The sequence below is a fragment of the Gavia stellata genome, chromosome Z (genome assembly GCF_030936135.1).
Source record: "Gavia stellata isolate bGavSte3 chromosome Z, bGavSte3.hap2, whole genome shotgun sequence".
Classification (NCBI taxonomy): domain Eukaryota; kingdom Metazoa; phylum Chordata; class Aves; order Gaviiformes; family Gaviidae; genus Gavia; species Gavia stellata.
The window spans coordinates 17,155,911-17,169,675 of NC_082637.1; the positions used below are offsets into that span (position 1 = coordinate 17,155,911).

Consider the following 13,765-nt stretch of genomic DNA (forward strand, 5'->3'; position numbering starts at 1 on the left):
CTTTCTTCTCAGCACATTTAACAAAGGATTTTATTCACTTTTCACGAGTTCTGCTGTTACATTTTTTGTAATTTTTGAATAAACCAAATATGCCTCATCTCCTTTGCACTTCTCAAGTCACAGTGCAGCGCTCAAATACAGAGCTGTCACACACTTTTTTGTCCCTTGCTTGAGACATGGTATAGCCAGTGCAAGAACCCCAGTAAGTGAAACACGTAAGCGATTGTTAGTAGAGATGCTCTTTCAGCAAAGATCAAGTAGTATTGCATTTACTCGAAAAGCTGTACCTCAGCTTGATACACCTTTACCACTGCAAACCAGGAGAGTTTCTGCAAAGAACTAAATTTAAGCAGAAACCAGACCATAATCTAAACAACTGCAAATTCTTTAAAACTTCTCCAGCAAATTAAACATGATAAAATGCATATTGGAGCTTTTTTTTTCTTTACTTTTATTTAAAGAAACAGCAATGCTGTTGTTGACCACAGTTCCTAGTCTGTCACAATTCAGAAAGGCAAATTAGGATATGCTGCTTTAAGCCTGCATGTGTGGTTGCACTTCCTAGTTCATAACCAGCTGGGCTACCATCTACTAACCTGCTGACACCTTCCATTACTTGCACAATTCTGAAAGTCTAGAACTGCTTGGACTCCAGTTGCGCTCCACTAAAGAAAGATTTAAGCATACTCCAAAACTCAAGTAGTTTTAAATTCTTGCTTTAGCACTAGGTATCAGTAAGCTGAATGCAACCAATAACAACATCTGCTTAGATATACTGAGTTTTACAGGCTTGTACTAACTCCTGCCATACTACTTCGGCAGCTAAGGCTGGAACAAAGCCGATTTTGTCACTCTTGACCACTGCAGGTTGAAAGTTGGGTAGCCTGACAAATCCAATTGTTCCAAGCATCACCAAGATATAGATACTCCAATTTTCAGCTTTAATTGCTTATTTTGTACTTCAATCTTCAACACCATCAGCTCCAATGCAAATGGTGGGAAAGTGCAGTAGCTGTCCTTCTCTTAACAGGCATAGCTGACATGCCTAAGCTAAGAGGTAGAGCCTATATGATTTTAGTTAAGGCAAGTAAAGTAATACAAGGTTTAGAGCAGTACAGCTGATGCTTTCACATTTAAAGGCAGGGATGCCTTACCTAGTATGGGACTGATGAGATGATCAGTTGTCTTTAAAACAAGCAATTAATGTAGATGAGCAAGAGAATGCCTCTGAAAAGCCACCCATGGGAATCTGGACTCAGTCAGGCTCAGGTAAGTACAAAGCAAGAACCAATCCCCTTTCACGGTTTTTCTGAGGGGGATAAAACAATACCATCTTTCATAAGACAGTAATAAAGTGAATTGTATTTCATAAGCTGGGAATGAATTCCTCCACTATAGTTTCCATACGAAAGCATTTAAGTTATCTTGAAACACAGCCCTGAAATAATGGTTTTGCACCAGCCTAAGCAACCCTTTCTTTCCAAATTTGTAATGGAATGATACTAAGATGAAAGATCCAGAAGGTCCACACAGCTTGTGAACCCACAACTTCAGGTTTTCACAGGGCCAGTTTCCTCTTTCTTTCCTGTTAAAGAAAAAAAAAAATGCATCCTGAAAACCCAACAAGTCAGCACTACTTTAACAGGTTTCAAATATCTCAAACTTTATTTTAATAAAGGATCAGCCTCACAGACCGTGAGGTCCCTGTGATTAACTCTGTGCCAGTAGCTCCCTTCTTGGCTTGTCCACTGCCAGCAATGGACTTTGTTCCATGGCAATTTGTTTTTCTGGTGCCAAGATAAGTTTCATGAGGGCAACCTAAACCAAAATACTTGCAAACACTATCGTCATGCATCATTACTCCATCATTTTCAGCAGAACAAACAGATTAGTATTCATCAATTCATAATAAACAGCTATTTTACCAAGGCTTGACTGTACAAATACAGCAAGTTATCAAATCCTAGTGAGTGACAGATAATACAAACACTTCGTTACACACAAAAAAGGGTAATTTAACAGACATTTTTTGCTACTTTATATTAGATAATGTAGCTTTGTAGAATTAGCAAAGAAATAAATTCAACAAAACTTCATTCTGTACATTAGCTCAATTTAAATATATATTACAAGCTTACAAGGCTCATGTCATAGTTAATTTCCAATCTGGGCTTTAAAAATCCACCAGAATGGACTCCCCATTGGTACTACATATGCACCACTTGCAAAATGGATAGCTTTTAGCTTGCATGTTGGGAAAAAAAAAAGATAAATAAAACACCCCACTCCTACAGTATTACCAATAGTGAGAAGGACTTAAAAGTACAAAGCCAAATTCAAAGTTAGAAATAGTATTTTAGAAATTTATTATATAAAGAATAGTGAGAAGCCAGAGCTCCAGACAAAGTGATCTTCTTCCCTCCCTTTGTTTGCCAATTAAAACAGCTCCATAGTATCTAGAAGTCTTATTTAAAAATTCTGTTGCCTCGAATACTTCTCCTGAACAATTCTGAAAGGTGCCAAATCAATGAACCCAAGAAATACACCCTTTTTGTTCTTTAGAAGAAAAAAAAAAAAAACTACCTCCCTTCTTTTTCCTCTTTCCTCCCAGGCTGCTCTGATTTATAATGCAGGTATAAAGCTCATCATACACATGTTAGGAGGAATTACATAGTAACTAACATGGTGGGTCACAGAGTGTCTTAGAAGAAAACCACCTGTCAGTCTAGTCATTCTTGATCCAGTCATTTTGACAGGGAAGAGATTCTATTGCAGCAACGAGTGCTACTTGGTTCTACACCTTTCCTAAAGCAATGGGGTGACGGGAGGTAGACTGGGAGAAGAAAGGGAAGGTGATAAAGGGAAAGAGAAGAAGTGCAGTATTTAGAAGATTGACTGCTTACTGTCAAGGCACTGAGAACCCTAACATTAAAAGCTTGGAGTATTTTGCCACACACTTGAGTACGAGTAGAAGTTAACAGTGTAGGTTTCAAGTAATTTTACATGGAAAGAGCAAGCAGAAGATTCTTTTTTGTCTATGTACAAAGACCTTGTAATAGACTACAGCTACTACTTAGCAATTAAAAAAATTCAGACATGTTAAGGAATCCACACAGGCCCTGGCAAGTCCCTCGATCCCCAGGATATTCATGATTTTAGTGTTCTGAAAATAGTATAAATATCAGCACACCATATTACAACAAATCTTTTCAAGGAGCTTAAACAGTTTTTCCATGCTCCAGTGAAGTACTACTGTACAGTGAAACTTCAGCACTACTGCAATCCTTTTTCTCTCTCTCTCACCCTACTCTCACATCTTTTTCCATTCCCCACCTCACAGAGGTATCTTAATGCTGCCCATTGGAAATGGCAACAGTTACGCCTTCAGATTCTGTTGTTGCAGGGATTCTTGGCACTTTCTTAGCAGGGCTTGGGATGTGCTAAGAAGAAGGAAAAAAAACATTAAATACATTTCCTAGTTCACAGACATTCATGCTTCACGGCTAGTCCAACTCTCAAACAACATTCATGCTACACTGGACGGCTTGGTCTTAAGTCAATCAAATCAGTTATGCTTCATGCAAACTATGTGAAAAGAGCCAGTTTGTTCTTGTTTCACTCTTGTGCAGTTTCATTCTTGTTACGATGAAATGTACTTTTTAAAATCCCATGTTCAATTTTTTTACTTCTGGCTTGTATGTTACATACGTTAACAAAGTATTTAACTTGTTAAACCACTTCCTCTTTTAACATACATGCACATGCTAAGACAAACACATAAAACGTTCCACCATTTATATCAAACTTTAAAAGAGCGCTGAGCGTTCACCTCATGAACAATGCCTGGGTGGACAACTTCAACTCCTGCCTCCAGAGGTCCATCACCCATGAGTGGGCGCCGAGCGTAAGTTCTCCTGTGTTTTTCATCCACACGCACAAGGTACCATGTTCCCTCGAAGAGATCTTCTACTGAACACTGTGGAATATAGTTGGCTGTAAAAAAGCCAGTAACACACTGTTAGTTGGTTCCTGGCAAGACTTATACACAACACAGGCCTTTGCAGTTTGGACGTAGTAAGACAGAAAAAAACAAGTCTGCATTTTCATTTCAGCCACATTGGGCCAATGAACACGAGCTATTCAGAAGTAGGAAGAGTTGGTCATTTTCTTCATTCTATACCCTAATCATTAAAATCGGGTGAATTGAGTGATGAGCATTTTGCTGTATGACTAGGAATGATTTGTATATATGAAGTTCTTACCCAGATGATGTGTTTCCTGTCTAATCTTCATGTTTTCAGCAAAGGCATCAGGTGCAATACATTTTCTTGAGTCAAGTCTTGCTTTGAGATCAGAGAGGCTGGCAGTTATTTTGTCCAGTGCAGAACCTACAATATAAAACCATCATGTAAGGTAGCACCAGTGCTGAGAACTGCACACTAGCATTTTAACATTTCAAGCCCATTCAAAATATTTTACATTGCAAAAGCTAAACTTCTAGTCATTTAAAAATATTCTCAACTACTCAATCAAAATGTTAACAGAATTTGAAGAACATTCTTTACTTGTCCAAGGAGACACTTAAACATTCCTTGGAGCTGGAACATCTTCAGTTTAGCATTACTGTCATTAGACATTGCTCTGCAGGGTTTACTTATGCTGGTGGGTAGCGTAACAAGGCATTTAGAGGTGCGCTGCGCAAGGGAGTTAATTGACATCTCTTCCTTTCACTCACCAGGAGTAGCATCCTGCGTAACTCTGATTGAATACAGCGTAGCAGCAAAACCAGAGCCATATGAGAACACACTGATTCTCTGTCCTGCGAGTTGCTCTGGGGAGTACCTACAAATCAAGCAACAGTTTTTGAAAGTGAGAATTAAGCCAAGGTACCAATTTTAAATAACTAGAAAGTGTAGCTGGCTTAGAAAAAGCAGCCAGCAAATTATATTGACAAGACACATTTAGCATGCTATATGCATAACGATGACTTTTAAAAACACAATTTCAAACACTGCTGTTATGTGATGAGTTCCAAAGCTGCCTAAGCAAAAAAGAGCAAAGAAATGCCCAGAACATGATTATCTAGAAGGCAGCCAGTTTTCATTCTTAAGTGACCTAAAGCCTAAAATGAATAACCGTATCTTGAAAGGCAAAATCAGAATAAAGAAAAAAGGATCGAAGAGGAATGGTTTAATTTAAACTTAACACGATAGTGTAAAAGTCTATCATTGCAAAAAAAAAATTTGTTAAGAAAATACTAATTTAATTTGGCTTTGCTTATTATAGTGAAACAGAGAAGGCATTCTGATTCTCTTTTTCACTGCAGTGGGGTTTTTTTGGGGGGTGGGTAGGAAGGTTGAGGCTGGGAAAAGACACCACCTTACAAGTAAGACCCTACTTTGGACAGCACTAAACAGCTGTTTCAGGTCAGATTCTGACACAGAAATTTTGAATCCACTTGTCACTTGAAATGATTGTGTGCGCAGAATAATTTAACTTTAGTCTTTCTGCTTAAGGCAATCTAGTAGGAAAAGGTTTGCTAGACAGTGCTTTTACACAAGACTTTCTGAAACAAAAACATATAAAAAGCTATGACTTCTTTTTTCCACGATTTTATGCTTACTGGGCTAGAAGAGAGGCAAGGCAACCATAGACGGAAGGGGTATACATATTTCCATTCTGATTGGATACGAGTAACGAAGCTTTGGTTTTCTGATTGAAGAGCTCTGCACTAGCTTTCATAAAAGCTTTTTCCACATCTCTGTCAAAATATGTATCTTCAAGTTTTACATCCCTATAAAAAAAAAGTTCCGAAACAGTTACTAAAATAGCAGAAAGTAAAAACATACTTTGGACGTGTAACAAATTAAGATTACGTGAATAAGAAAGACAGCAGCCATTCTCACCTGAAAGCTTCCAGACCACTGAAAACACCATTTGTTGTTTCTGGGTTCTGGTCACTGAGAAAGTCGTTCAGCAAGAGTCTAGCCACGGATTTCTGTACCAGTTTACAGTAGGGAGAATGAAAGATCATGAATCCAAAGTCATTCAGGGTGAAACGTCTGTCTGTCCCCTCTGGAAGCGGCAGAAATGTTGCGTTACAATTTATATTTAGTACTCAACTATGAAAATAAAATAGTGGGGTAGCAGAACACCAGTCATCATAACACATCAGCGTACAAGACACAACCGTAAGACTAACTATTGCTGCCAAGTTAATTTAAAACCCTGCTGCTACTTCTATTTAAAAATTAGTTTCTTACTGATCTTTTGCATCAACTAACCACGTCTGCCCTTCTTCTACAAGAAAAAGCTATAAGCTTAACAGAATCTCTGTATTTCTACCCAGCATTTTGACATAATAACCTACTTCAATTTAAGTATTTAATCTTCACACCTATGCTTCTTAATAGGAGTGAAGCAATTACTAAATATATGAGGTAAGAAAATCAGTATCATTACATAACATTTAAATATTACCCTCAATATTTTAAGAGCCTGGGTGGAGGCAGGAATAACATGCTTTTAAGCAAGGTACTGTACGTAACACCAACAAAAGCCCGTAGAGACTACTGCTTACTGGCTATCAGGTACTTAGCCATACCAGAACAGAAATAAGCCATTTCTCATGGGAGAGAGCAAACATTTCAATTGCCTCAGAACACACAAAGACAGGGATCCATACACTAGTCTTTAGATTGGATGCTAAAACTTGAAAAGACATTGTCTGTGTAGTTACACATTCCAGCATTTGCCAGATCTTGCGATACCATCAGGTGAGGCTACATACCCTTTTGCCACTGGGCGTGGATTTTGTTGCGATAGACAGTATAGCAGCGATCTAATGCACTGAGGTAGCACTGTATAGATAGCTTGCCATCAACTACAGGATATTCAGAGACCATATCTGGTTTATAGAAGTCATACGCATGCTGCATGTGGGTTCCACGCAATCCTGATGGACAGAAATTGACAAAAAGTTGAAAATTACTTTATTCAGCTGCTTTGAGTCAATTTGACTACATCACTAAACACATGTGGGGAAACAAGCCCCAGTCAAGCAGGTTTTCATAGCACTTCAGGCCCCTTAAGGTAACATTTCAACAGTTCTCAATTGCTTGTTGAGTACAGTAGGACTGAGCATGACAAACACGAGTAACAAACAATTTTCATCATTTTGCCTTGGAAGTAGGGCACAGTGTTACCCAGCTCTAGTCCACTGTCAGTTTTATTGGAGAATCCTCAAGGAAATAAACAGATAGGAGCATCTCTAGTTGCTCCTTGCTGCCTCCTATAATGGGACTTGGCCAAGGTAGCCCAGAGCAAGAGCAGACAAAGTACAATTTCTGACATTAGCGGGCATTAATCCAGCCCTCCAGCAACGCACAAAAAAACAGGGGACAGGCTTCAGAATGGATCCAGTTATCTGTCTGAATGGTATTTGCTTTCTCACAAGACTAACCTCTCTCAAAAATTAATGGAGCATTTGGACCAACTAGCATAGCAACAGCACCAGCTCCACCTGTTGGCCTGGCATTTCCAGTGGCATACACAGCTATATCTCCAGCAACAACAAGCGCATAGCGTCCTGTGAAAAAACACACAGAAATAACCATGAGAAATAGGCAAGAATCTAGCACATTTTAATACCCATTAGCAATTTTTAGACTTCAGTTATAGAGGAGATGATCCCAAGATCAAGGGGCTCTTCAGTCCTGACTTTTCCCCCACATTTCAATTTCCTGGCAGCTACCAAATCACTGGTCTTTTCCTGTAATTTATTAGCCATGTCTTCATTTGTTGCACTGTAATTGAACTAGCGGCAAATGCCCACAGCATTTAAGAAAAAGACTTCAGGAGAGAAAAACAGTTTACCCTCTGGGTTTTATATGGTTAAACATGAACACTGTCATTGTAACGCAGACTACTCAAAACCACACGATGATGTAAGTTTTCAAGAAAATACCCTGAACTTACCATCCCAAGAACTGGACTCAATCCAATTAATAGCATTAAAAAGAGCAGCGGTGCCTCCATAGCATGCATTGGTGGTGTCGATTCCTTCGACATCTGTATTACCAGATTCTTCAAAAAGCTGCATCAGGACAGTCTTTACAGATTTTGATTTATCAATTATTGTCTCCGTTCCAACTTCTAATCTCCCGATACAATCATAGGAAAGGCTGTTCCTCTCCATGAGCTTCTGAACCACAGTCAAGCAGAGAGAATTGATATCCTCCCGGTCGGAGCAGAACCCCATCTTTGACTGGCCTAGCCCAATGGTGTATTTCCCAGCATCCACACCATCATACTTCTCCAGCTCTGTCTGGTCAACGTACTGAGAGGGAAAATATATTTCCAGTGCAACAATTCCCACATCTTTGGGCCAACAGGATTCAACATTCACTGGAAGAGACCCAGGCATCGTGGCAGATCTTTAAGAAAAAAAGAAAACCACAAAACCAGCTGATTTACTCATATCCATTTTGAGAGAACTACTTTCATTTTCTGTAGGATATAGAAAAAGTTAGATTTCAGGTATTCTACAAGGTCATTTGCAAAAGGCAAGCCTTTGCCTCTGGGGAGACTTTGGTCTGAGCATACTGTAAACATCATTAGAAGTTTTGTAACATTTTACATGAAGAAGTACTTTTAAGTGAAAATACAAATTTCAGCCCTGGAGATGAATATATGTAGGTTAAGCCCAAGTTATTTCACTGAAGCAAAACACACACTTAGCAAGGGTTAAGTGTTTGCAAAATTAGTCTTAATGTTCATTATTCTATTTTTGCTTATGTGCAAAGTCTCAATTTTACACAACCAAGCTAGAAATATTGGGTTGTTTTTTTTTTTTAAATGTTGCTAGTTGAGGACATAAGTTTAAAGTTTATACTCACCAGGAAATTTCTGCCTTAAAACAGGCCAGGACTTTTCAAAATTGTTTTTATTTTTAAACTAAGTGACCTAAGTCACTCCATTTTGTTTATACTTGCAACAAACATAGCAGACATTTTTTTTGGTGTGGGTTTTTTTTTAAACTTTTTTTTTTGTTGGGTTTTCTGTTTGTTTTAAGCATACTCTGTTTTGGCATTCTGGAACACTGGGATTCCTAACACCAGGCCTGGAGGAGTATTTCACAGGCTGAGATGAACACACAGGTATTCTCCCTGGCAGACCAAGGTTTCCTATTTTAAGGCCATAACTTTACTGTCACTACACTTGAGGATATACTACACTCTAGGATATCCTACATCCTATTACTTTAACCTTATCCCTATTACCCCGACAGGCACCATCTTCCTGTACTTTTCCTTACATCCTCACAGAGCACTTGTCCCTTTTGTGCCCAGCTGCAAGTACCGTCACACTGACCTTACCCAACCTCTTCCACAAAACCAGGATGAGCTGTATACAGGAATAGAGCCTTTCCCTGCAGGAATGAGGGCTTTACAGGATGCGCATTAAGACAAGTGTTAGGAAAATATTAAAAAGTGTTTTCTGTTACAGGTACCGTCGTATGTAAGACTGAAAGTAAAAGCGCTTGGCTTGCCATCCATTTTCCTCTAAAAAAAGTTTCAACCATACCTATGATGTACCTAAAATAACCTCTTTAAGTATCTCTCTTGTAGACTTTATTCGCATTAAAACGTGTAAACGGGAGAAAAGGGCTATTTAAACCCGCTTACTGAAGAACAGCCGTACAGCGCACTGCCACGATTTCAAGCAAAACCACCCATCTCGCCTGGTTTGTGTGCCCTGCTGCCACCCCCGCTCACCCTCTCGTGTCCGCCCGCCCGCGCCCCGTGGACGACCGGGACCCCGTCTCCCTCACCCACCCTGTCACGAAGCCCCTCACCTCAGCCGACCGCCCCCCCGCGCCGAGCCGGCCTCGCTGAGGGCGCTGAGGGCGGCGGGCGCCCCCTCCCGCCCCGCGGCAACGCCTCAAGGTTACCCGTAACCCGGCTGAGGAGACGGCGAGGAGCCACCGGGGTGGCGTAGGGACGTCGCGCCGCGTCCCACCCGCTGCGTGGACCCACCACAGCGCGGAGCCCGCTCGCCTCCCGCCTCCCCGCCTCACACGACCGCGGCCCCGGCCCTTACACGTCGCGAAAGCCCATGGCCGGCTCCCGGCGCGGAGGACCGCGCATGCGCGGTGCGGCCTCCGACTCTCGGCAGGCGGGTAGTGCGCAGGCGCGGGGGCTCGCCCCGCCCCTCCCTCGACGGGGGGGTACGGGTAGGGCCGGGCAGCGCCGGCGCGGCCGAAGCCGCGCCGGCGCTGCCCGGCCCTGCCCGTACCCCCCCCCGGGGCGTCAATTTCGAGCCGGTGGCAACGTTGTTGCCTTAATCACCTTGCAGGATAAAATCCAGCAGCACCACGGAGGCAAAAAACACCCCACCACAATAAAAAACTTAAATAACCGCCGCCAGCACCCAAAATTCTCGGGGGTTTGGGGTTTTTTGGTTGTTTTTGTGGGTTTGGGTTGGTTTGGGGGTTTTTTGACAACCACTGGCCACAGGCTCCCCCACCCTGGTGGCACCTCGCTTCTATTTGCGTTTTGTTCTTAAAACTTCTCGGATGCTGCGCGTTGCGCTGTTTCTGCGCAGGGCTACGCCACGGCGCGCGGTGCCGTCCCTTGTGTGCAACTAGCTGGATCGCAAAAGAAACGCAAAGCGAGGAAAATGTAGTTTTCTGCCTCCGGGAAGCTGGTGGGCAGGATTAAGGATGTGCCATGGCACAGCAGCGGGTTTACGCTGGGATGGGGTGGCCATCACTGCTTTCCTAAAGCCACAGCCGGGGAAGGGAGCGCGGTGGTCCGGAGACTTCCCCAGGAGCTGCTGGGGGAAGCCCATGTCCCCTCTTGGCAGCAGAACCAAGAAGTCACACACATCTCCTGGGGACACAGGGCAGCGCTGTGGTCCCAAGCTTGCTCCAAGAGCTGCGTTCTACCCCAAATCCGCATAGGCACTGCAGGCGAGAAGGAGGATGCTTTCCGGCTCCCCGTATAAATGCAGACATGCCACGGACAGCGAGATCCCGAGGTGCTGGCTGGGAAAAGGACCTTGGGACCAGCTCTCTTTCTGGCACAGTCCACCTCTCTTTCTTCAAAAGGGGATAAAAAGGAAACACAGACCGCTGCCGGCTCAGCACAGTGTCTGGCAGCCATCCCGAGGGTGAGCCTTGCACCCAGAGCAGCACTCATTTCTGCTCCAAGAGCCAAAAAGCTGAAAGTTAGAGGCTGCAGAGACTCTTAGAGGCTTAATTTTATTTAAGTTATATACTAAAAGGCAATGCATGCAGCACATAATGGACTTGACCTGTAATAGCCACAGAACAACAGTGGCTTTTAACCCAGCAGTGAATTATTAGGAAACTCACTATGCCAAAAGAACGTGCACCATTGGTGATGGCTGAGGGAAAGACTCCGCTCTGTGCTTGCTCCTTACAGAACTTTGAGATCAAAACTGGTGTTTAATTCATATTATTCATTGCAGTTCTCTCGTCAGAAAACCTTCTGCAGAAGACACCTGAAGGGAGGCTCTTCCACTTGTACTCTCATGGCTCACCAAATACCAACCTCACCAAACACACCTAACATAGCAGCAGTCAGGGCTATCGGGTTGTACTGCAACGAAAAATACCGCTCTATAAGCTTCCTCTGATCACTGAAGAATATGGGAGATACGACATCTTAAGTCAGTCAGTCATTCCAGGAAAAAAATCGTTTACTTGGTGTGAAACAAACAGCCTTTTGTCCTCCTGGTCAAACGGCAAACAACATCCCATCATTGAGTTTTTACTGAAAATGAAAGAGTACTCAAAAGTACGATTTCTTTTAAAAGACTGAGAACCCCAAATGCTTTAATATAAAGAAATTAGAAGCCTGCTTCGTTTTGCAGCCCCTTAGCATTCTGTAGGGAGCAAATGAGCAGCATAAAACAGCCACTACTTTCTGCTAGCGTTGCCAGAGATATGTTCCCCTGCCACAACTGGTGGCTTTCATTTCCTTTGTTAAGAATTTGAGACTAGTCTGTCAATAATTCGACTTTACTATTTCCTGCTTAAGTTTTTAATTCATACAGAACACTCGACTGAAAGTCAGAAAACAGGCCCCCGGCCTGTTTGCCACAAGCAATGCATTTGGTCACTCCCTTCGGGGTTTCACCCCTGGAGGACCTGGAGAAGAGACTTCGCGGGTGACAGCAGAGCCATTTCAGGGTGTTTTCCAGAAGTTACACAGTGATGATCTGGCAGCTTCAGCTATGACATCATTTAAATACACCTCAGCTATCCCCGCAGAGCGGAAAGGTTGAGAGGTACCAAGCGCATGCAAGACACGCGTCACGCCACGAGACGTCACTGCCTCCACCCGGACCGCTGCGACTCGCCACAGCACGGACCGTGCGTGAACGTGGCATCCGCACGCCCCGCTCACCTCGAGGCCGACGGGATGGGACTACGTGGGAAACCGGCACAATGCGTAAGAAGACCACACCGCGGGGACGGTACCCTGAGTCCACTCCCAAGGACCCACCCGCAGCGCCTCCCCCGCGGGCAGCCCAGGCACCCTCCCGCCGGCCGCTCCCCCCAGCACATCCCAGGCCGGGGCTCCGTTAACAACACGGGTGGGCGTCGGGATGCCCACAGCCGTGCGACAAACGCCATCACGAAAGAAGGCGGCGGCATCCCTGGGAGCAGCGCCCGCCTGCCTCTGCCCTGCGCGGGGGGGTGGAGTGGGTAGGGGGACACGCCCTCCCCCGCTGGGGTAGGCGCTTCTGTCGCGACACTGAGAGGCGACTGAGGGACACGCCGAGGGCGCCGCCGCTTTCAGGCATCTTCGCGGCTCCCGCGGCGGGGGCAGAGCCCGGCGGAGCCCCGCAGCAGCCGCCCACCAACGCCCTCCCAGCCGGGGGCGCCCCCGGGGGCGGGACGGGACGGGACGGCAGGCAGCACCCGGGGCCCCCGGCAGCGGGGATGCCGGCTCTGTCGGGAGCCGTTCGGCCTCGCCGGCTGCCCCGGGCAGGGAGCGCCGCGCCGCGGGCGATGCTCCGTGATGCTCCGGGCAGCGCCCGGCGCGGCGTGCGGGCTGACCCCGACGGCAGGGACACCCAGACACGCCGCTTTTCGGTTTTTCTTCCGTCCTTTTCTCCCCCCCCCCCTTTTTTTTTTTTCTCTTTTTTCTCCCCCGCCCGCCCCTTGCCGCACTGCAGACACTCCTTCAAGCGCGCTTGCATCCGCTGAAAGCACCGCTCCCAGCTACGCCGACCCATCCTCAAGCCCCGCGGGCGGCTGCGCGCGGTGCCGCAGCCCCGCCGCCCCACGCGTGCTTCCTCCACGCGTGCTTCCTCCACGCGGCTCCGCGCCCCCCGCCGCGGATGAGGGGAGAGGCCGAGGCCGCCGAGCCGCCCTCACCTGTCGGAGGCGATGGCTCCCGGTGTCGCTCGCCGTTCCGCACCTTCGCCCGCTCGCACGCACGGGGGAAAACACGGGGCACCGGCGCGCGGCGCCTTTAAACAGACCCGCCGCCCGGGCTCCGGCTCGCGCCCTGAGCGGCAGCTCCAGCCGCCAATCACAGCTGCCACCGCCCAGGTCCCGCCCGCCGGCCGGTCCGCAGCCGGCGGAGAAGGCGGGGGGAATGGTGTGAGAAAGTGACGCGACGTGGCCAGAGGGCAGCGCGCCAATGAGGACGCGGCAGAGGCGGCGGGCGCTCAATGGGAGCCGAGCGCAGCGCGGGAGCAGCCAATGGGAGCGCGCTGCCGACCGCGG

The 13,765-nt window shown here is 45.6% G+C and overlaps 1 protein-coding gene across 4 annotated transcripts; it reads right to left on the reverse strand.

The window, feature by feature from the left end:
- Window positions 1-4: 4 nt before the first annotated feature.
- Window positions 5-13,437, reverse strand: HMGCS1 (3-hydroxy-3-methylglutaryl-CoA synthase 1). 4 transcript variants are annotated; one of them, XM_059833760.1, is made up of 11 exons: window positions 10,102-10,133; window positions 7,978-8,435; window positions 7,463-7,588; window positions 6,791-6,955; window positions 5,907-6,075; window positions 5,624-5,794; window positions 4,736-4,842; window positions 4,263-4,388; window positions 3,830-3,993; window positions 3,334-3,440; window positions 1,552-1,585 (listed from the first exon to the last, which is right to left on the reverse strand). In XM_059833760.1, the coding sequence occupies exons 1-10, from the start codon at window positions 10,116-10,118 to the stop codon at window positions 3,348-3,350; spliced, it is 1,596 nt and encodes a 531-aa protein (XP_059689743.1). In that variant the 5' UTR covers window positions 10,119-10,133; the 3' UTR covers window positions 1,552-1,585; window positions 3,334-3,347. The 4 variants fall into 4 exon arrangements, with proteins under 4 accessions (XP_059689746.1, XP_059689743.1, XP_059689745.1 ...); XM_059833763.1 differs by lacking the exon at window positions 3,334-3,440 and having other exon boundaries at window positions 5-1,585; XM_059833762.1 differs by lacking the exons at window positions 1,552-1,585; window positions 10,102-10,133 and adding an exon at window positions 13,412-13,437 and having other exon boundaries at window positions 3,333-3,440.
- Window positions 13,438-13,765: the final 328 nt, after the last annotated feature.

Bases quoted from the DNA above. Each gene is read 5' to 3' on its own strand.
- HMGCS1 (XM_059833760.1), bottom strand. The intron at 4,843-5,623 runs GTAAGCATAAAA...CTTGATTTGTAG, and splicing joins CTTGCCTCTCTTCTAGCCCA to GTACTCCCCAGAGCAACTCG. The intron at 3,441-3,829 runs GTGAACGCTCAG...CCTTCTTCTTAG, and splicing joins ACCCAGGCATTGTTCATGAG to CACATCCCAAGCCCTGCTAA.